This window comes from Nicotiana tomentosiformis, chromosome 7 (genome assembly GCF_000390325.3).
Source record: "Nicotiana tomentosiformis chromosome 7, ASM39032v3, whole genome shotgun sequence".
In the NCBI taxonomy this organism is placed as follows: Eukaryota; Viridiplantae; Streptophyta; class Magnoliopsida; order Solanales; family Solanaceae; genus Nicotiana; species Nicotiana tomentosiformis.
The window spans coordinates 4,840,945-4,863,117 of record NC_090818.1 but is presented as its reverse complement, the minus strand read 5'-3'; the positions used below and the strand labels follow the sequence as shown (position 1 = coordinate 4,863,117).

At 31.6% G+C, this 22,173-nt stretch overlaps 2 protein-coding genes across 25 annotated transcripts; one reads left to right on the top strand and one right to left on the bottom strand.

The window, feature by feature from the left end:
• The first annotated feature begins 2,117 nt into the window (after nt 1-2,117).
• On the top strand, nt 2,118-3,750 carry LOC104112944 (36.4 kDa proline-rich protein-like). The gene is made up of 2 exons (XM_009622992.4): nt 2,118-3,366; nt 3,448-3,750. Exon 1 carries the CDS (start codon nt 2,188-2,190, stop codon nt 3,358-3,360), a length of 1,173 nt encoding a protein of 390 aa, XP_009621287.2. The 5' UTR covers nt 2,118-2,187; the 3' UTR covers nt 3,361-3,366; nt 3,448-3,750.
• Nucleotides 3,751-11,491: 7,741 nt separating this feature from the next.
• LOC104112942 (branched-chain amino acid aminotransferase 2, chloroplastic-like) lies at nt 11,492-17,153 on the bottom strand. Of its 24 annotated transcripts, XR_011409460.1 has the most exons (8): nt 14,501-17,143; nt 14,299-14,414; nt 14,002-14,185; nt 13,678-13,788; nt 13,105-13,196; nt 12,764-12,863; nt 12,602-12,676; nt 11,492-11,978 (listed from the first exon to the last, which is right to left on the bottom strand). XR_011409460.1 is itself a non-coding variant. In XM_070181254.1 (7 exons), exons 3-6 carry the CDS (start codon nt 14,098-14,100, stop codon nt 12,643-12,645), a joined length of 336 nt encoding a protein of 111 aa, XP_070037355.1. In that variant the 5' UTR covers nt 14,101-14,185; nt 14,299-14,414; nt 14,501-17,145; the 3' UTR covers nt 11,492-11,978; nt 12,602-12,642. The 24 variants fall into 24 exon arrangements, 1 of the variants encoding a protein (XP_070037355.1); XR_001972627.3 differs by having other exon boundaries at nt 13,105-13,218; nt 13,678-14,185; nt 14,501-17,144; XR_011409469.1 differs by lacking the exon at nt 13,678-13,788 and having other exon boundaries at nt 13,834-14,185; nt 14,501-17,142.
• Between the last annotated feature and the right edge of the window lie 5,020 nt (nt 17,154-22,173).

Sequence of the window (22,173 nt, the reverse complement as noted above, 5' to 3'; positions counted from 1 at the left end):
TATTATAACTGACTCATATATGCCCCTGTAAAATTCGAATTAGATCTAACTTGCCCTCATATATATTCCATGTGGCTTTATGAGTCTCTCGTTAGTGATGGAGGGCATATACGAGCCCATTTGTTGACGACAAGAGTAGAATAGAGACCAACTTTTAACGGAGGGCTAGTCTGTCCTATTTCATATAGTAAAGGGGTATTTTAGGCATTTATCCATTTTTTTATTACCAATGCACCCATTTCTCTTTTTGTAATAAATAAAATTGGTTTAAAATTTTATTTATTTTTCAATCATATACAAACCGTAGAATTTAGTGGGTCTATTTATTGTATATTATATGTAGCTAATCATCGTGTATGTACATGTATATTCAAATATATTTTGTTATTGCCTGGTTAGTATAGAGTTCGATCCACTAACTGTAGGCATTTAATTAAAGCAAAGTTGAATTAGACAATGTAAAGTCTCCGAGGAGCTTCAACTTCAATCACTAATACTTGCAAAGTTTACATACATTTGGTGCAACAAATTTATTAAAATTGGGATGTTGTAAATACTTTTAGAATTTAGAAAAGCTGCCTAATTTATATTTTTTAATTTACTATATACTTTATTTATTCGATTGTATTATTTAATATTTTTTTTTCTAATTCATAAAGTAGGTAAATTTTAATTATTTAAAAAATAGTGGACCAAGAAAAACAACAAGTGATTTAAATAAAAGGAATTTGGGAGATTATGGATTACTTAAATGATCAAAGGATATTTTTAAAAGTTTGCTGATTGTGGGGATAAATATGGCCCGATAATATAACGGTGGGAGTAAATTTGACCCGATAATATAATGAATGTTAAATGTAGATAATATATGAAAATAGAGGGGTATATTTGGCCCTTTTCCCTAGAATATAAATGATATTTGGCCCTTTTCCCTAGAATATAAATGCCACATGGGAGGCTACTTTTTAAAAGGTAGAGTGTTTGGAATGTAGTGTCCAGCCTTTCCATAGCTCAATCACGGACTGAACAGCAAAAGTAAGTGCCAAATTTGTCTGCACTTCATTTCCCTTCTCCAATTCACATACTGTCACTTGGACCAAAAGCTTGAAATTTGAGGCCAAAAAGTCGCAGCTTCCTTTGGAACCTTATGGCTATTTAATTGAGACACAAATTAAAGCTTACTATATTATCCAATTTGTCATATTATAGGAGTACTATTACTATTTATTCCCAAGTCAATTGCATTACAAAAGATATTGTAGGCCTATCTTTTATTTATCCCTCTGAACAGCTAGCTGCCGAATTAAGAATTTTAAAGATTTTAGTGAACTAATCTATAAGAGTACGAAATTTTAAAAAATGGACTTTGCCGTGCTAAATAACTTATAGAAGATATTTGGAAAACTAAAAATGTTACTACCCTTTTTAGAACTTATATAAATCTTTGCTAATTCTTTTTCTACAACTATTTTTACGGATTTCCATAAATGCAAAGTAAAATTTGTGACCAAGGTAAACTGTGAAAAATCTTATGGGCTGACTTTCGTAAAACACTCCCTATGATTGCCTAAACACTTTCTAACTAACTGTATTTTGATTAATTTTATTCACCTAACCAGATCAACTTCTAGGTAAAATGGTCAAAAAGAGGAAGAGAAGAGATTAAAAGGCAATGAACTTGTTAATAGTATCTTCTTCATAAGAATGCCTGTGTTAGAGCTAGATAGTGCCATGGTGAATATTTATTTACAATTTTATATGTATATAAAGCATAAACTGTCAAACACTTATAGAGCTGGCTTTCTTTTATGTTTAACTATCTGTTAATCGAAATCTACTTATCTGATTAATTAATTTGAATATACGTCATGCAGGATGCATTCAAGGGGAAGCGATCCCTATAAGTTTTTTAATTCCCATAGCTCAAACTCAAAAAAATAAAGGAATCATATTCAACTCACCACATTCACATTGGTGAGTGCCTTTGTAAACATTTTGTAACTCACACTACTTCTTTGATTTACTCACCCAACCCTAGCACCCTATAGGTGAAATTTTAAAAAGAAATAGAAAAAGGGAAAATCCAACAGTAGTATCTTCTCTATAAGAAAGGCAGTGCTAGAGGAAGTGCCACAGTGTACCATTCTCTTTGTAACATTTGGCAACACTTCCCTCTCCTTACCAATAATGGAGAAGTTCAATGTAGCTAGAATTTTATTGTTCCTTCTCCAACTTGGAACTTTGCTTATTGCCCATGCATGTCCTTACTGCCCTTATCCTCCTTCCACTCCAAAACACCCAAAATTGCCTCCCAAACATCCATCTCCTAAGGTAAAACCACCTTCTACCCCCCACCACCCCAAACAACCTCCTCATGCAAAACCACCTTCAACCCCCACCCACCCCAAACACCCCCCGCATGTAAAACCACCTTCAACCCCCACCTACCCTAAACACCCCCCACATGTAAAACCACCTTCCACCCCTACCTACCCTAAACACCCCCCACATGTAAAACCACCTTCCACCCCTAAACACCCTACACCAAAACCATGCCCTCCACCCCTACCTCCCCGTGTCAAGCCACCTCATGTAAAACCTCCATATGTCCCAAAACCACCAGTAGTACATCCACCTCCCACTGTCAGTCCACCTTATGTGCCTAAACCACCATCACCAACACCACCTGTTGTTTCACCACCAGTCATTCCAAAACCACCTGTTGTTTCACCACCTGTCACTCCAAAACCACCAGCACCAACACCACCTGTTGTTTCACCACCAGTCATTCCAAAACCACCTGTTGTTTCACCACCTGTCACTCCAAAACCACCAGCACCAACACCACCTGTTGTTTCACCACCAGTCATTCCAAAACCGCCTGTTGTTTCACCACCTGTCACTCCAAAACCACCAGCACCAACACCACCAGTCGTTTCACCACCTTTTGTACCCAACCCTCCAGTGGTAACACCACCACCTTACGTGCCAAATCCCCCGGTTGTTACACCACCAGTTGTGAAGCCATCTCCACCACCTTCACCATGCCCTCCGCCACCACCGCCGGCAATAGTACCATCACCACCTGCACAGCAAACTTGCCCCATTGATGCACTCAAGTTAGGTGCTTGTGTGGACGTGTTGGGGGGATTGATCCACATTGGAATTGGTGGCAGTGCTAAACAGACATGTTGTCCACTTCTTATGGGACTTGTGGATTTGGATGCAGCCATTTGTCTTTGCACCACTATTAGGCTCAAGCTCTTAAATATAAACATCATCCTTCCTATTGCTCTTCAAGTTCTTGTTGATGATTGTGGCAAGTATCCACCCAAAGATTTCCAGTGTCCTTCATCCTAAGTCAAGGTTGTTATCTTTTTGTTTTCCCCTTCAATTTTGTTACTTCAACATTAAAGTTAGATCATAACATTATGCAATATGATGCAGGATATGTTGCTAAAATTAATAGGAAAGGCTCATTAGCTTGAACGGGACATTTGATTAATTCTGCTGCATTTTCATAGTTGAAGGCGCACTCTGCGAATGCAAGGGGTGTGAGATTGCAATTTCCATTTTATCATGGCGAATAAATTGAAGGAAAAAGAGAGTGACAAATGAACTCCTCCAATGGAGATAAGCTTTTGACGTGTTATTTACCTTTCATTAATGTACGGAATGTTGCATTTTCATTGTTTTGATAGGGAAATACTTTTTAAGGTGCTTTATATATAGTATTTGCTGATTTGAAAATATGAGCATGCATGAGGTAAGAACCCACTTAACTCGTCCTTCAATCAGAGGTACTGGAGCCAAGATTTGAAAATATGAACATGCATGAGTTAAGAACTAAGAACATGCATGAGGATTTTAAAATTTTGAAGTTTAGTATCTTCTAAATTAATAATTTATATATATTCAATAAATTTTTTAAGACAAATACATTAGTTCGACCAAGTCGAATCCGTAACTCCTGCTCTCCTTCCGCCCTGCCTGTAAGTCCTGCGATATAAGTATAGAACATGACGTCCCTTCGGGAATATTAGATAAAAGTGGAAGGATACAAGAAAAATTAGTATAACAACTATGCACACAAAAAAGTATAGAACATGACCACGACAATGGAACACCTTAATCTCTTGTGTGAACAGATTCTTTGATTTGAAAGAGTACACTGCCCGGATCACAAAATATTCTTTTGGAATGTATGGTTCCCAATACGGAGGCAATTAGTAAAACTTCGAAATTTACGTTGTGTAAGATGAACCTATTTGAGGTGTATAACACTCAATAATGTAAAAATAATAATTACACGTAATTTAATTTTTTGTATATATAAGAGGTTACTATTTATTCTAGGACATGAATTCAATTATTATTATTAAATGGAGTTAACTACGAGGTTATAATTACTTTTTAACCAATTTGATTTTGTAATATCTTACAACATTTGCAATTTTGTATACAACTTATTAAACTCGGCACAATAATTGCTTTTTAATTTGCTTTTATTTTTTGTGAGGGTACCGTCTATAAGGGAGAGCTAAATCAAAATTGAAGTACTACGTAGCACTCATCAAAATACTCGATCCTTTCTACACTAGAATTAAAAATTATTGAACGTATATGAAGATACTGGTCACCTTAGGGACAACTTAGATATAGTTCGTTTTTCCTTTAATTTATTAGGACTAAAAATAGGTGTGGTCACCTTCTAGTTAGTTTTTCAAAAACTTTAGTACATGAAGTATCTTGAGATGAGCAGTTTCCCGTATGGCTTGCACGTGTGACTCTTTTGCTTTGTTAATGCATGAATAAGAGACTACTCGTTTTGATGGGGAAAAAAATAATTTAAAAATTATTAGAAGGTATTCATGAACTTCTCCAGAAAAGATAAAAATGAATAGAAACACGAAAATGGAGCAATTGAAATGCATAAATAATTCTATCTACTACTAATGCGGTTATGCCCGGGCAAAGCCCGCGCCCAACGACTATATATTTAAATATACATCTATTTAATGTTTCTCTGCTAATTTTTAGTGGTAATATTATCCTTGTACCATTCAGAAGCTTTTTAAGTATACTTTATTTGACATAAATTATTTATCATATTTATTTAATCATTTATTAGTTCCTTAATGATACAATTTAAATATTTAATTAAACTATATTTGAATTTGTAATTTTAAATTAGAGATTATTTGAGTGATTGTAAATTTTTATTATCAATTTAATTTAAGAAAATTCAGAAGAAAAAGTGAAGATGTTAAAAAAAGTTCAAAAAAATTATATAGTGTATTATGACCAATAACTTTTTGGGTCCGGGTTCTAAACAAACTTTAAATAATTAAAAGTAATAAAATAACTTAAATCTGTTATTTCTCCATTGTTGGTGTCGATAATGTGTATACTCGAGTGTTTTATTACCAAAAATAATAATTATTAAATATTAATTAAAAATAATGATTATTAAAGGATACTTCATGCTCTTTCTTTTCAAATAACGAGTCATTTAAATTCGATCGATTTATGTAATGCCAATTACGCAAGTCGTAAAAGACTCATAAAACCATTTGATCCTAATTTTCTAGTGCTTTTTTCATGAAATTTTTTAATATCTTAGAAAGAGATGATTGGCTTACAAAATGAAATTTATTTTCCCTTCTTATGCTAGCACTAACCCAAGCGAAGATCTTTGTAATTTACGGTATTTACTCTATTCTTCGTATTCTTTTTTTATTTTTAACCAGATTTTCTAATTTTTCGTAATTCTTTAGACCATAAACTTTGAAAAAGAAAAATACTTCTCGCTGCATTATCTTTCAAACTTCAATATAAAATGAAATGAGATCTTCACCACTCTCCGGTAGAAATATGAAAGGTATCAAATACGTAGTACTTTAGCACATACACATTTATCAATGACAATAGAAGTTAAAAATGTATCTATAAAAAAAGGAGGATGAACGAATTAAATATTAATGCTCATAATATTATTTTAATAATAGATTTTCTCATTTTAAGAAGTTTGTTTTTCTTTTCAAACAACTGAATGAAACGGAAAGGTAACTATTTTTCTATTTTGCTCATTTATAAAATATAGTTTCTGGCAAAATTGTTGAAGCTATATAGCGTTATAACGTTAATGATTAACTTGACTAATTTATTTTTAATTAATCGGATATTAATTGGCTCATATATCAAGTATATTATATAATGATAGACTAAGTTTAGTTATAATATAATCATAATATTAGATAAACTTAAATGTGAATTCAAATAAGGTGTGGTAACTTTCTTTCAATCTAAACCACATAAAAATATTGAAAAGTTGAAAAATACGTTTTCCTACTTTAAAATCTCATTTTATTAACAAATATTTGCATAGTACAAAATAACAATTCCTTTCCCTCTTAATTGTTTTTGAAGATTTTCTTAAAATGTTTCTTCTTGTTTACAAAATGACATTCCTTTTCCTTTAATTTTTCTGATGATATTGTTAATTTTCCCTGTTTAACGGAATGATGACATTCCCTTTCCTTTTTCTCGAAGATTCTCTACAATATTGTTTATAGTTTGATAATTCAACAACTTAAACACATCTACAATTTTTTTTTCAAAACTAAATTTAACATTGAAGTGTTTCCCAAATTAAACTTTAATTGACCCACTTAAATTATTGTGGCATTCAAGCTAAATAAAAATATTATAAGCTGTAATGTTTGTGATGCTATCCAGTTTAATATTAGCTATCTTAGATGTAGTCATGAATTAAAAAAAAAAGTCCAAACTGCAATACCACAATTTAAATTTGAAAAGTGAACTTTCTTAACCTTTGGAACTATGCAAATTTTTTAAATTGCAAACCAACACAATTTTGCCTGTTGGATTAAAGTCCAAAATGACAATGAATGTATAAAAAATAATAAGTATCAAATAGAAGTTTATTTTGTCGATAGTTTATTTAAATAAATCGGAATCAAAAAGTACAATAGGTAAATTTGTATGGTATATGACAAGATTCCAAAATGAATATGTAGCCTACCTCTCTCTAATCTCTATTCTATCTCCTAACACTATCATGTAAAATGGTTTTTGCTGGCATTTAAAATTTGTCACAGGTTTGCTAAATTTACTAAAATTTTATAAAGATAATTAGAGTTAGTAAAGAGCTAAATAAGAGATAAAATTATACTCCAAGAGTTAGCATTTGAAAAGCTGTCATATTTATCTAAGCAAAGAGATCCACATATTCAAGTGGGGCCCAGATTTTCTTTTTCTATGTTAAAAGAAATGATAGTGTTTTAAGAGCCACCAAAGGGCCAAATATACCCATGTATTTTCGAAAATGGTCTAATAATACCCTTCGTTATATTATTGGGCTATATATACCCATCTCGTCATACTTTGGAACAAATATACCCTTATTTTGGATGGAGTGTCACGTGTCAGCACCAGATGAAAACGACCCATTTCTTTTTTTTTTTACTCGATCCATTTTAAAAATCCCACGACCCGACCCGTTTTAAAATTCAGTTTTTTTAAAGCATATATTTTGTAAAAACTGGAATTTTTTTTTGTAAAAATTGAAAAAAAAAAGAATTTGCAAAATATATATTTTTAAGTCTTTTCTGTTTTTTTAAGTATTTGTTTTTGTAAAAACTGAAGAAGAAAAAAATGAAAAATGCTTTAAAAACTGAAAAATATATATTCTCTAAAAACTGGGGGAAAACGAAATTTGCAAAATATATATTTTTAAGTCTTTTCAGTTTTTATTAAGTATTGTTTTTGTAAAAACTGAAAAAAAAATATTTTAAAAAAAATTGAAAAAAAAAAAACTCTCCTAAAGCAGTGGACTACATATGCATTAGTTTTAAAAAATAAAAATATTTTGCAAAATCTTTTTTTTTCCAGTTTTTACAAAAACAATACTTTAAAAAACTGAAAAATATATATTTTACAAATTTCTTTTTTTTTCAGTTTTTACAGAATATATATTTTTCACTTTTTAAAGCATTTTTTTTAAAAAAATCAGTTTTTACAAAAAAAAAATACTTTAAAAAAAAACTAAAAAGAGTTAAAAATATATATTTTGCAAATTCCTTCTCTTTTTTTTTCAGTTATTACAAAAATAAATTTTAGTTTTTACAAAATATATGCTTTAAAAAAACTAAATTTTAAAACGGGTCGGGTGGTGGATTTTTTAAAACGGATCGGGTAAAAAAAATGGGTCGTTTTTATCAGGTGCTGACACGTGTCACTCCATCCAAAATAAGGGTATATTTGTTCCAAAGTATGACGGGAAGAATATATATATAGCCCAATAATATAATGAGGGGTATTCTTAGACCATTTTCAAAAGTAAAGGGGTATATTTGGCCCTGGCCGTTTAAGAGCCTACAAATTGAGCGCGTGGAAGAAAAATTCAAAGGGGCCCCAGTTTTCTTGCAAAGTTGTCCACGACTGATTACTATTGACTTGGTTATTTTGTCAAGTCTTGGAATAAAGCTAAATCTCCATGGTTGTTTTGTATATTCACATGATCCGGAAGCTCCTCCCGTTGTGGATTATTAATAGTACTAGTGAGGGTAGACCGGGCTTTGTCCGGGCCCAACGTGAACAAAGTTATACTATTGTAACAAAAGATATAGTGACAATATCTAAGGAACAAGCATGTGTAGAGAAATGGAACTCTACTAAGCTATTACATCTTATAAGAAAGAACAGCTTTTAATGCAAAATAATAACTTTGCCATAGAATATAGGGTAAAGGGCTAAATATATATCCCTTTACTTTGGTATATTATTCATATCTACCTTCTGTTATACTATCGGGACATATCTACCCTTACTGTTAACAAAACTTTTTAAAAATAACCCCATCTAACGGAATCCACCAGATTAATAAAATAATCATTTTAAAAAAAATTCATTAACCCATAACCCGTTAAACCCATCATATAAAAATACGGAACCTAGATTTCTGAGACGTCTTAACACATTTTATTCATTTAGAGAGAGATCGAGAATAGTGGTAAAAGTAGTATTAGTAAAAATTTGTATTTTTGGTTCTTAGTTGTTCATGGTGGCGTTAGGATGTCATGTTATCACTTTTGGTTGTATTTTTTATGGTTATAATATGACATCCCTTTGTCAAATGCAATGCACACTTGATAGTTAGTTTGTATGTCAGTAACAACTGATATATACTTTATCAATATTTGTGTTTGGTTAATGCATGAAGTTAGTGTACTTAAGTTGTTAAGTTACTTTCCAACTTGTTGGTGTACTTTCTTTCATTCTTGATGATTTTCGTAGACTCTAGCTTGATATTAAATTGAATCTCCTCTAATTATTTTCTAATTTTTGTTCCTTATAAGTTCAGTTGTTACTAAGAATTATGAGTATTCCATCCCATAGCTTCAAATCTAACTTTGATTCTTAAGGCGTGATTTAGCAATAATTACTCGTTGCTCAAATGCTTAAAGCAGAATAAGATAATATGGTGCGTGAATACTCATCAACAAAGGCTCATTGTTGGAGGAAGAAATACCCCGGTAGCTGCCTTACGACTTCATAATTGTCAACCTAATAAGATGTTATAAACATTCACGTTATGGTGGGAAAAAATCATGGTGAATACTTTACGCAATTCTGCATGGTGGGAAATAACAAAGAAAAAAGCTAGAAGAAAACAAAATTGAAAAGGTAGAATATAATAAACATACAATAAGGATATTAAAAGAATCGTGACTCAATATATAAATGAATATTTGATTATCAATTTTTTTTATGTCTTTCACGTCTTAAGTTCAACAAATGACTACGAAGGAGATGACTAATCCGTAAGAAAGAAGTGCAGTAAATAAAAAAGATTTAACGGGTTATTAATGGATTTTTCAAAAATAGGTATTTTTATTAAATTTGGTGATTTTTCATTAGATGGAGGGTATTTTTAAAAAGTTTGGCTAACGGTAAGGGTAGGTGTGACGCGATAGTATAACGGCGGGTAAATATGAATAATATACTAAAGTAGAGGGATATATTTGACCCTTTTCCCTACAATATATTATTTTGTATACAATATTTATCAATGACAGAAAAGTGAAGATTCCCTTACGGAGTATTTCTCTGACCGCAGAAAGCAAGAAACAATAATTGCATCATATTCTTTGTAGTAATAGCTTTGAGTAAAACATAGATAAAATCTAATAAGCTCCACCTAACATTAGTAAGTCTTCTTGTTATGCAATCTATCTCTTGGGCTAACTGCTGCTAATTTTAGCTTAAAGGTCGGTCTTAAGAACCTGTGCATTAATTCATATTCATATGGTGCCAAATTTATCTTGTTGTCACAAATTAAAATTTATTGGTAAGATGATTCTAAGGGTTAGGTATTTTCATCATGCCAATCGACTAAGAATGTAACATGCAGCTCAAAGGTGTTATCCAATAAAGAAATCTGCCTAAAGTAATTTATCTATTAATTTTGGTACATCTATATTTTGAAAGGCGTCACAAAAATACTATTGCAAAATAAGGTGAAGCTCCTTTCTATTTTGAATTGTTCACACATGTTCATTTTGTACAAAAAAATCACACAGCTACTGCCAAAATCTCTTTCAGTCCACAGTTTAACTTCCTTAATCCAAGTGTTAAACGCGGGAAAGCTTAACGACTCTAGTTTCTTCCAGGGCAAAAGAGTTTACCGCCAAAACCTGAAAATAAAATCTTAATAGCAAAAATCAAACACAACCGAAAATTAAAAAGCAGAATATGGAATCGTCATAGTACGAACTGAAGTCACCTGGAACTTATTAAAGGTAAATCAGCAGTAGAAAAAAATTCAAAGAAGCAAAGCAAAATTAAACAGAGATATGAAAGCGAGTGCGAGTAGAATTGAATACCACGCCGGAAAATCTTAAACTCTGTCATCGCCCACGATTTAGCCAAACTCAAATTACCAGCCCCTTGTCTTCCCAAGCGAAGCAACAAATTAAACCCAAAAGCAATAAGGAAATCTAATGGAAGCCAGATTCATTGAAGAATTTTCTCAAACACTAACAGAGCAGCAGAATGCAGAAAACATCCATGGGAACACACAATTCAAACGAATTACACAAAATTGCAAAAAGATAATACTCCGTAGTAGAAATCACAGTCTGGGAATCAGAATCTATGGGGCCCAAATAATAGCGAAATAAATCAACAGAAAACAGCTAACAGAACACTCACAGGAAGAAGCTGTAAAATCTATGAAGGGCAAAGTTAAGAGCAAAGAGGAGAGAGATAGAGAGAGGAGACGTCAGATATTTGGAGATGTGTTACCTATGCGACTGCACATGTTCCTGAACCGACAGAGTACCCGGGATAAATATGGAATAAATTGGTATGTTTGGATTTTTTGGTGAAGAGAACTACACTGTTGTAAGTAAAAAGTACAGTGACAATAACGGATGAGCTTGTGTAGAGAAATGGCAGACTGCAGAGCTATTGCTGAATTGTACTTAAAAGAGAAATAAAAGACCACAAATATGTTACCTAAAAAACGTATGGGTTTGCAGTAACATCTACTGATACAATTATGTGTGAGATGGTAGAAATTAGAATTACTATCAAAGTATATAGTACTGTCTTTCAACTGGTCCGAAAGAGTACCAGAAGAATCAACTTGTGCCTCACATAAGCATTTGAAGGAATTCAGGATATGTTCTCTTCTTCCACATGTTGAACCCTTGGCTTTTTTCGGGAATTGAATACACTTGCAAAGGCAGTAAATTCTATAAGGAGCTCCTCATGACTTTCTGGCCGAACTTTACCCCCTTCATTTTCCTTCGAATGTAGAGAGCATTTCGAATTACACTGAAATTGTTGTCCTGCGAGATGTTTTCATTTGGCAAATCAAATGTTATGTGGTGCTTCAGCCATTCCTTATTCGTGACAGATAAGTCATATCCGTTTGAAAATCCATCAGGAAGCTGCAAAATCAGGTATGCACAAATGATCAATGATAATGAAAGAGTTATGAAACAACAAAAAAAGAGAAAACAAATTGGATATAAAGGGGAAGATTAAACTCAATGACTGCAAACTAAATCACAAAAGAAAGTGAACAAAGTAATGAAAGCACACTGAACATTCCATTTATACACTTAAACAAGCACATGTAACAAGTATAAAATTTGAATATGCAGGAATGTTTCAAAGTGCCACTGGAATGTAAACTCCAAATGAGTAAGGGAAGAAGCTCCCAATCATCAACGGTGTGCCAAAACAGGATGGAATGAAACTCCTAACATCAATCGAGTAGGAAGAATACACCAATGACATGAATGTTCCTAGACAAATCATCAGCCAAGGCCTAAGGAACTTTAAGATCTTAATTCGTACTCCATGAGTACGTGTTCTATGTGATTGTGAGTGTGCGTCTATATATTAATATTGATAGATCCATTTTGTAATGACATCGTAAGTGCAATTTAACGGGAGTATTTTTAAGTAGCAACAATGTATGAATAAAAGCTTGCATGTAGGAAAATATGATAATTAGGTAAACTTATTTTGGTAAAATAGGTATAAAGTAATATCATTTATAAATTACCGGTTGTCCATTCAAAGATCCAATTCTCCTTCTTTGAATGATCAAGTCTTTAAGAGACACGATATTGAAAGAACTCTGCCAAGAAAAGGTAGATGATTAGTCACGAACATGAACATCTCTTCAATAATTTTTCACATTGTCCAACAGAATGGAAGATGTTACCTTTTGTCGAAGCTCAGATGACCGCAGAGCTGACTTTATTTTTATCTTTTCACTCAATTATTTTTAGGAGTTGATGTAGGTTCATGGCGTAGAGTGGATTCTAAAGAAAATTCAGCAAGGAAAAGATTAACTACTGGTTCCTATTGTGAAAAAGACAGTGAGTGTAAACCATAAGAAATGCGGTTGGTAAAGAAAAAGATGCTATTTAGTTAAACAAATTGAATAAAGTGCAAGTCTCACAATTAGCTCTACATTATTTCCAATAAAGACATAACTGAACACTAAAATAATCATGCTGACAAAAGGTTATATAAAAGAATTCTACAGGGCTAGTATAATACCTCCAAATAATTTTAGCAAAATAACCTGTGCGGCAGATGTCATTCACTGAGTCAGTGGCATATGTATAGCAGCAGACACATCTTGATACCAGCTGGTGTGCAAAATTGGAAACTCTATGATCATTAAGAAGAATGATTGTTCCTTAAAGTTCTTCATAGTAAGAAAGAACATTTAAAAGAAATAATTTATGTGCCAAATCTTTTTTGTTAGTGAAAAATATAATTTTCCTTGGTGTCATTATCTCCCAGGCACAAGCTCACGTGGAATTGCCAGAATAGTCCACCAAAGTGTAAAGTGCAAAGTGCAAAATGCAAAGAAGAAAAAGAAGAAATTTAATAATGATAGAACTTTATAAAGTGTAGATTAGCAGGAGAATTATTTTCCATCTGTCAAAAAAAATTCCACGTGTTCATTTCTTGATGCAACAACTTTATCATCGGCAGTAAATAATACCAATGTAAACAGTCATTTTTTTCCAGGAGGAGGAATCAATAAGAAAAGAAAAAAGGATTTAGTGGGCGCATGAGTCACTCAGTAAGATAATTTTTAACTGAAGAGAAGTAACATATTACCCATCTTTCTTTTGATAAAACAGTGACTTTTACTGCTTCCACAAACTGTTCAACAGACGGTGAAGGCATACGCATGCGTTCAACACTCATCTTCAAGTGCATTGCATTTTCCTAATGTAGAAACAACAATATATTGCCGTTATATTTTCGATATACCTTTAATCCTTCAAGCAATCCCTATTAATATTTCCAATAGCATTTTTGGTGACTCTGACGAATGAGCTGAATCAGTAACCATTCAAATGAATAACAAAGAAGAAATATATTTAAGAATAAGAAAGGTTTCATGAGATACTATCACAATACAAAAGTGTAAAAACTAACCTGTCCATAATTTAACAATTTAGCAGATGGGCTCAACTCAATGTTACTGAAATGCTGTAATTCACCCTTAGAAAAGTTTTCACCTTCAGAACATTTCATGACATATATACAATCAGTAGGCGTAAAGCCAAAGCCAAAGCCAATGTTGTCCCAATCAATGTTGGCTAATTCAGATGTTATGTTGCTGTTATAAAAACAAAATTCCAATCAGTTATGTGAAAAACAATAAACAAGTAATGCAAAGGATGTAGAGCTACTTCATACATTGTGTGTAAATTAAATAATTGTATGACCTACAGGGAAACTGCAGTTGACTAAGTCCGCGAGCTCTACCATGAAGTTGTTTTTTCTCTTTTTAATTGATGCATTCTGATGGTACTTGCATTAGAGGAAGTAATCACTTCCCTTTCTCACTGCAAATAGCATTCCATGATCATTGTCCTTCAGATAATTGATTAATATATTAAAACAAAAGTGCAAAAAGAGTAGAGCAAATTACCATATGATACTAACAGCGATATACCTTCAGATCAACTGATTGTTATCCTACCACATGTCATGATTTTGCAAATCAAATGTTATGTGGTGCTTCAGCCATTCTTTTTTCGTGACAGAAGTTTGATGTCCAAACATCTTCCTGAACACCTCGAGTAGTTTATCAGTTGATATGTCATTAAATGGCATACAATTGTGATTGTCTGATCGCAGAGCATCATAAACAGATTAGTTACTTGCATCAGACAACTTTAATATATCAATGCCACAATTTTTTTCCATTTGAATCAGCAAGCTGGTTTTCCAATTAAATATTTCATCTAATGTCTGGAGTTCTTCCCCATTAAAATTTTTTATTTGCCTAATTCACATTTCAGTTGCATTAACATATAGAAAGATGAAGCACATCCAAATAGACTAATAGCCTGTTTGGCCAAGCTGGAGAAATCACCTTATTTTGAGATGTGCTTTTTTCAAAAGTGCTTTTGAAAAAAGTACTTTTGGAGAAAAGCAGTTTGTGTTTGGCTAATCACCCTGAAAAGCACTTTTGAGCAATAATTTGTGTTTGGACAAGCTTTTCAGAAAGTGCTTTTAAGTATCAAATTACGAATAAGGACATGAAGAGATTTACTTAATAGTTAATATTATAAGTAAATAAATAATCTCAAAATTTTGTTATTACAGGCAATAATTAAATCTTTTTATTTTATTTAAGTACAATATGAAAATAAAATTTAAAAGTACTTAATTATTTTAATATAAGTTAAATATATTAAAAATCATTCAACAAATATAAAAGCATTCACCCCTAAAGTCACTATATATTAGAAAGCTATCCTAAAAATGATAAGAAATATTTATACCTTAATATCCTAAGTATTAGGTTTAACGCTTATCTTAGTATATACTATATTTTGTTAAGGGTGTTTTTGGTAAGAAGAAAAGTCAAAACTGCTTCTGCTTCTACTTTTGGAAAGAAGCTACTTTTTTCTGCTTCTCAGAAACTGCTTCTGCTTCTTCCCAAAAGCATTTTTTCTCAAAAAACAGCTTGGCCAAACACCTCAAGTTAGGAAAAAAAGTACTTTTGGGAAAAGAAAAAAAAAAACACGTCTGGCTTCTTGAGAAGCTTAGCCAAACAGGCTATAAGATGAATCTCTATCTTGAACTTCTTTTTCTATATGCAGTTAAGGCTCTATACTAACTACACTTGTTCTAGCTTTTTAGTAAATCAAAGAAATAATGTTATTCTACAAAACAAATTTCAATTTATCAAAACCACCATCCATGACGAATCGACCTGTGGCCACCCATTACTCTAACCTCCATCAATAACTATGATAAAAATTAATTTAGGCTGCATGTTGTAAGCTCAAGAGTGACATTCATACTTTTTATAATCTCCTTCATAGTATTCTAGATTCTGTCACGAGCAGAAAGATGCAATGTAGTACAATACAACTTAAATTTGGGTGCGTTTGATTGCTTAGATGACGTTATTGATGCTCTATAAGTCCTACTAGTTACATTCTAGAGGCTTTCCCTATTTATCGTATAGTTAAAAATTGTCTAAGAAACTTATCGGGCGCGGATCTAATGTATCACTTACGGGTTAATTTAAACCCAACAACTTTGGCTCGAACACTGTGTTAGTATTTGTTTAAAAGGCCACTAAATAAATACAAATAATAAATCTTAAACACATTAAATCAAATCCTGAATCCCTAAATTGACCACTCAACTAAGCCGGAATTATAAGCTATTTGGATATCGGATAATATGAATTTTCTATAATCATGTCCCATCCAGGGGGGCCCAATTTATTACAAACAGTGGATCTAAAATGAAAATTAATCAATCATACTCTTTATTTAGTTTTTCAAGAAAATTACATGTATCCAACTGACATGGGATAACCATATATACCACAAAATTAGAGAAGGAACAAACGAAGATATCTAAAGATTGAAAAGAGGGTAGAAGCCTTAGAAGGGGAACCTGACTTCTGGGTTTCCGCAGATATTACGAACCAGTTGCATGCCATAAATCAACAGTAAACCCAAGAGCGAGAAACACCCCAAATGACCCATTAACAAAGTCGCCGATTTTTGAGGCAAATGGAAAAACAGGGAAGCTGACTAACTGGGTTTGTTCTAGCTTTTTGGTAAATCAAAGAAATAATTTTATTCCCCAAAATAACTTTCAAGTTATCAAAACCACCATCCATGGTGAATCAGCCCATGGGTAGCCATAATTGTCACCTCCGTCAACAACTATGACAAAATCAGAAGGAAAATCGAAATAATACAGCGTGAACTAAATTCACCAAGAGAAAAAACGCAAATCAGCAACAGCGAGAAAGTCGAAGAACCACCGCGAAAATAAAGAGAGATGAAAGAGAGTGTGAGTTGAATCAAGCTTTCAGTAGAAAAATTCTAAAATTTTCGACTGTCCACCGTTTACCCAAAATCCAGAGCAACACATGGTCGTCTCTCAAGCATCTTACCCTGCAGACGTAGGGAATCCTTTGATGTTTAATTTTTCCCTCAAAGACAATTATACCTCCGATAAGGCTAGGTATAATGACAGTTATACCCTCAATAAGGCCAGGCAAGCATGTTATATGGGTATTTTGTAATTACAAAAGTAATTTCCTTAATTGTATTACTCTGGGTATTTTGTAATGTTAATTTGAATAATATATTTGAAGATGAAAATTTTATATGCATCTTTATTCAATAAAAATATTGTATTTTCGAGCTAACCATCTGATTTTAAACTTATTTTGTTGAAATTAAACATCAACGAATAAGATATAAAAAGGTTTCTAATATTTCATCATCTTGCTTCTTTTTTTTGTGTGTGTGTTTGTGTCTTGTTTTCCCCTCATATTCTAATTTAAAATTTATAATTTACAATAGAGTTTTTTTAGCAAAATAATAAGTAGGCTTGTTGGTAGCACAAAACTTCATTGGCAACACATGCTGACAATTTTTTAGTGAGTTAAATTTAAGAAGAAGAAAAAAAGACCCTAATTTACTTAAAACTCATCAACTTGTGAATAATTAAAGAGATTGCACTTTTTTTGTTGATAATTCATTTGCTAACAGTTTTAGATAAGATGAGATGTCTTCTTTTAGCCTAAGGAATACCATGTGTTATATTGGGAGTGGACCTCAAAATATAAAAATAAATATTTTTAAAGGAGTACCAGTTCTGCTCTTTCTTTATATAGACTTTTCTCATTTAGTGCTTGAATTAAAGACAATTGTTTGAGCAATTGCACCTTCAAAAGTTTACTTACATTCAAAATAATCAAGAAGATGGTAAAATTATTATAGTTTGAACAGTAATATCGCGAGTTCTAATTTGAATACGTATTATTTCCTAATCAAATTACTCTTTTCTTATTATATATACAAAAAAGAATAAACTATTACTAATATTTTAAATTAAGTCGGAACAAAGTTTTTTCTAAATAAGAATAGTTGGACTAATAATTAATAAAAGTAATTAAGTGCTTTGGTTCGAAATAACACAGTAATATTTAAGGATTAGCCTTTTGTAAATAATTTGCATTATGCTTGGTTATAGTAATTAATATCATATTTGTTTTTATTTTTATATATAAAATATGGGCCCAACATGTAATTATAAAAAATACTTTCTTTAAGTGTATTACTTCAATTATTTTATAAAGAGCATTTATGTTTATATCATTAACATATTTTAAGATTGAAATTCACATACATGTTTATTTAATAAGAATTAATTCTACTTCGAGCTTAACCATTTGATTTCAAGTATTGCTATATGAACTCCAAACGGTTTAGCTAATTTTACTATCCAATGACATTTATTTCCTTTTTCCTCATATTTTAATAACACAGCGAAAATTAAAGTAAAATTGATTTTTTTCCAAGATTCATGCCTCCATTTAGTTTTTTTTTTTAAGAGTATAATATGTTGATTAAATTTTATTAAATAGAAAGTAATGCAATACTCACTCTAATAGTTTTTTAACCTTAGACTTTCTGTATAAGAGCAGAGGCTAAGAAGAAAATATAAAAGTGGAGGAAGGTTTATCTTATGACATATCTTTCCTCGAAATTGATTAAGTAGTACTAATTAACAAAAATGATTAAGTCTGACACCTATTATATTATTTCTTTAAGAAAATATTAGGAATATAAATAGCACAAAAAAATAGTTAAAGGTGCATAAACAAACTATGACGCAAAATTGAAACTTTTGATCTAATTATCTGTATTAGTATTATTAGGATAATACGCAGCTCTTTCTTAGAGGCAGTCAAATATGTGGTGGACGTGGGTTCTTGCACGTGGAACCCTGACATCATTCATTTTCTGGGTATTTAAAAGCCCTCAACTTGGCTATATTTACCAAATTCATGTTGACCAGAAGCTCCTCCCATTCCCACTTCTATATAGTAGTAATACTAGTATGGACACGATGTGCCGTGCACGGGCCCAATAATAGTATGTCTAGCGGCAAAGTTAGAATTTCATTATGTATTAAATTCAAAAGTTTTGATTCAAATTTTATATTTTTTTTGATAATTTATTGGATATGTATAAAATACTATTTTAGAACTCCAATAATTTAAAAGGATTGAAATTCATAACTTACAAGCTTTAAATCTTGATTGTGGCTCTAAGTATGCTAAACATTTGAGTTTTTTTTTATAAATGAACTCATGTATGAGAGTCCATCACCAAATAGCATGAGTAAATTTTTGCTTAACTTGTATATATTTATTTAAAATAGTTGTGCATAGGTTCTCCGACAATTCTATCCTCCGTTTAGAATAGTACCATTTGTGATTTTGACACATATAATTAGGATTAATATAAGAGTAATTTAACTAATTAATCTCTTATATCTTCATTTTGGGACTTATAAGTTTTATTTTTAAGCAAATCAATGGATATGTGCATTTATTCATTGAGTTTTACGATTCATCCTCAAACGATTGGAGACTGACGGAAAATGAGTAACAGGACAAGCATTTTACGTTTTTCCATATTCAAAACAGGTTGAGAATTCCATAGCAGCTAGCTACTGTGGATTTCCTTTGTCGTTTGAATATTTTTATAATACAAATTCTAGCATTTGGAACATAGAAGGAAGTTATTTGCTTACTAATTAATCTGAAAAATATAAATGAAGCTCATACACTCACATGGCCAAAAAAAAGTAATACAATTACTACAAATGGCCACATGTTTCAAGGAAGCCTTACAAAGTGAAGGTGAAAATTCGAGTTAAAAGGTGTGTCAAGTTTATCTAGTATAAAACCAACCACAAAATCAACCACATTTAAATTATACGTTGATATTTCAATGAAACTAAGCATCTATTAAGAAAATATTCACTAAATAATCTTGTTATTATTTAATTCTCTTGTTATAATCCTCGTCGTATAATTTGGATATAATTTTTGTGTGGACCAAACGATAGTATAATCCCACTAGTGGGGTCTGAGGAGGGTAGTGTGTACGCAGACCTTACCCCTACCCTGGGGTAGAGAGGCTATTTCCAAATGACCCTCGGCATCCTTCCCTCCAAGAACTCCCCACCTTGCTCTTGGGGTGACTCGAACTCACAACCTCTTGGTTGGAAGTGGAGAGTGTTTACCATCAGAGCAACCCACCTTGTCTAGGGACCAAACGATACCTAAAATAAAAAAAATTTATAATCCCACGAGCAACATTGGAATAAATCTACATGTGAGGTATTTATCTAGAGTTTAGTTTTTAATCTTTTGAATGTTAATGTAATGAGGTTCTTTGCTGATGATGGTGTAAGGGCACATTTTCCAAAGTTTTCTTTTGCTAATTGAGAATCAGAGATTGAGTACGAAAAAAGCGCAGTTAAAAAATTGGAAAGCTCGTCCAACTAATGACGTGCCATTTGGCATTTAGATGGTAGATTAGCTTTTGACGCTAAGCAAAAGCCTGACGACAGGTAAGAAAAAAAACTGGCGTAACTCAGTCCAAAGCAGAAGGGTAAAATAGTCCAAACACAACTATTTTTGAAACGGCTGCAGTACGATTTTTTATTGACCAATCATATTTCCCAATTGTATGGTAAATGACTTAAATACCCTTAGACAAAGCAGGCATGTTGACCATCACGTGCCTGCTTATCCTCTCTTATATAATAGTAATGATACTAGATGCGGGATGACCAATGCTGAGCATGGGCCCAACACTTAATTACAAAAATAATTTTCTTAATTTTATTTCTCTAGTTATTTCGTAAAGATTATTTATATTAATTTAAATAATATATTTAAAGATAGAAAATTTATATGCATCTTTATTTAATAAAAATATTATTTTTTCGAGTTAACCATCTAATTTTAAACTTATTTTGTTGGAATTAAACATAAGCGAAAAACATATAAAAAGGTTTTCAATATTTCATTAGCTTGCTTCTTTTTTTTTCTTTTTTTTTTGTATTGTTTTTTCCTCATATTCTAATTTAAAATTTACATTTTTTTTTTTTTTAGCAAAATAATAAGTAGGTTTGTTGGTAACACAAAACAATTCATAGGCAACACATGTTGATAATTTCTTAGTGAGTTAAATGTAAGAGAAAAAAAGATCCTAATTTATTCAAACCTCGTCAACTTGTGAATAATTAAAGAGTTTACACTTTTTTCGTTGATAATTCACTTGCTAATAGTTTTAAATAAGATGAGATGTCATCTTCTAGCATAAGGAAAATCATGTGTTACATTAAAAGTGGACCTGAAAATATAGAAACAAATATTTCTAAAAGAATACCAGCTCTATTCTTTCTTTTTAGAGACTTTTCTTATCAAGGGCTTGAATTAAAGACAATTATTTGAGCAATTGCACCTTAAAATGTTTACGTGACCTTCAAAATAATCATGAAGATAGTAAAGTTATTATAGTTTGAATAGTAATATCGTGAGTTCTAATTTGAACCCATGTTATTTTCTAATCAGATTATTCTTTTCTTATTATATATATACAAAAAAACATAAATTTACTACTAATATTCTATTTTCATTTTCCTTTTTCACATAAAATATCGCCATTGTTTTTTTTTTCTCCTAATACTGCAGTACTATGCTATTTTACAAATTTTAGTATATTCTCTATTATTATTACTCCATTATTTTGTGTTTCCAATTAAAATGAGAGGTTGAAATATAACTGTGTTGCAATAAGGGTGTTCAAAATCGAACCGAAACCGAAAACCGAATCGAAACCGAAGCTTAATGGCTTATTGATATCGGTTTAACGGTTTAACGGACGGGGAACGGATTGAAATTTTTTTATTAACGGCTTATCGGTTTGGGGGCGGATTATTTAATTTTCTTAACGGATAATCCGTTAACCCGTTAAGAATATATATATATATATATATATATATATATATTAAATAATCAAAAACCATTCTTCCACTTCCAGTACTCTATCTCTATTCTCTATTACTAATTTACTATTAGACATTTAGTTATAATTTACTATTCAATTTAGTTACTATTAGATAATTCTGATTATCATGTATTATACCCAGTGTTCTCTTCTATTTCTTCTGATAGTTATAAGTTGTTAATAGGCTCATCCCCAGAGATGATTCTACTGGAAAATACGTTGGAATACACATCTCTCTATTTCTTCT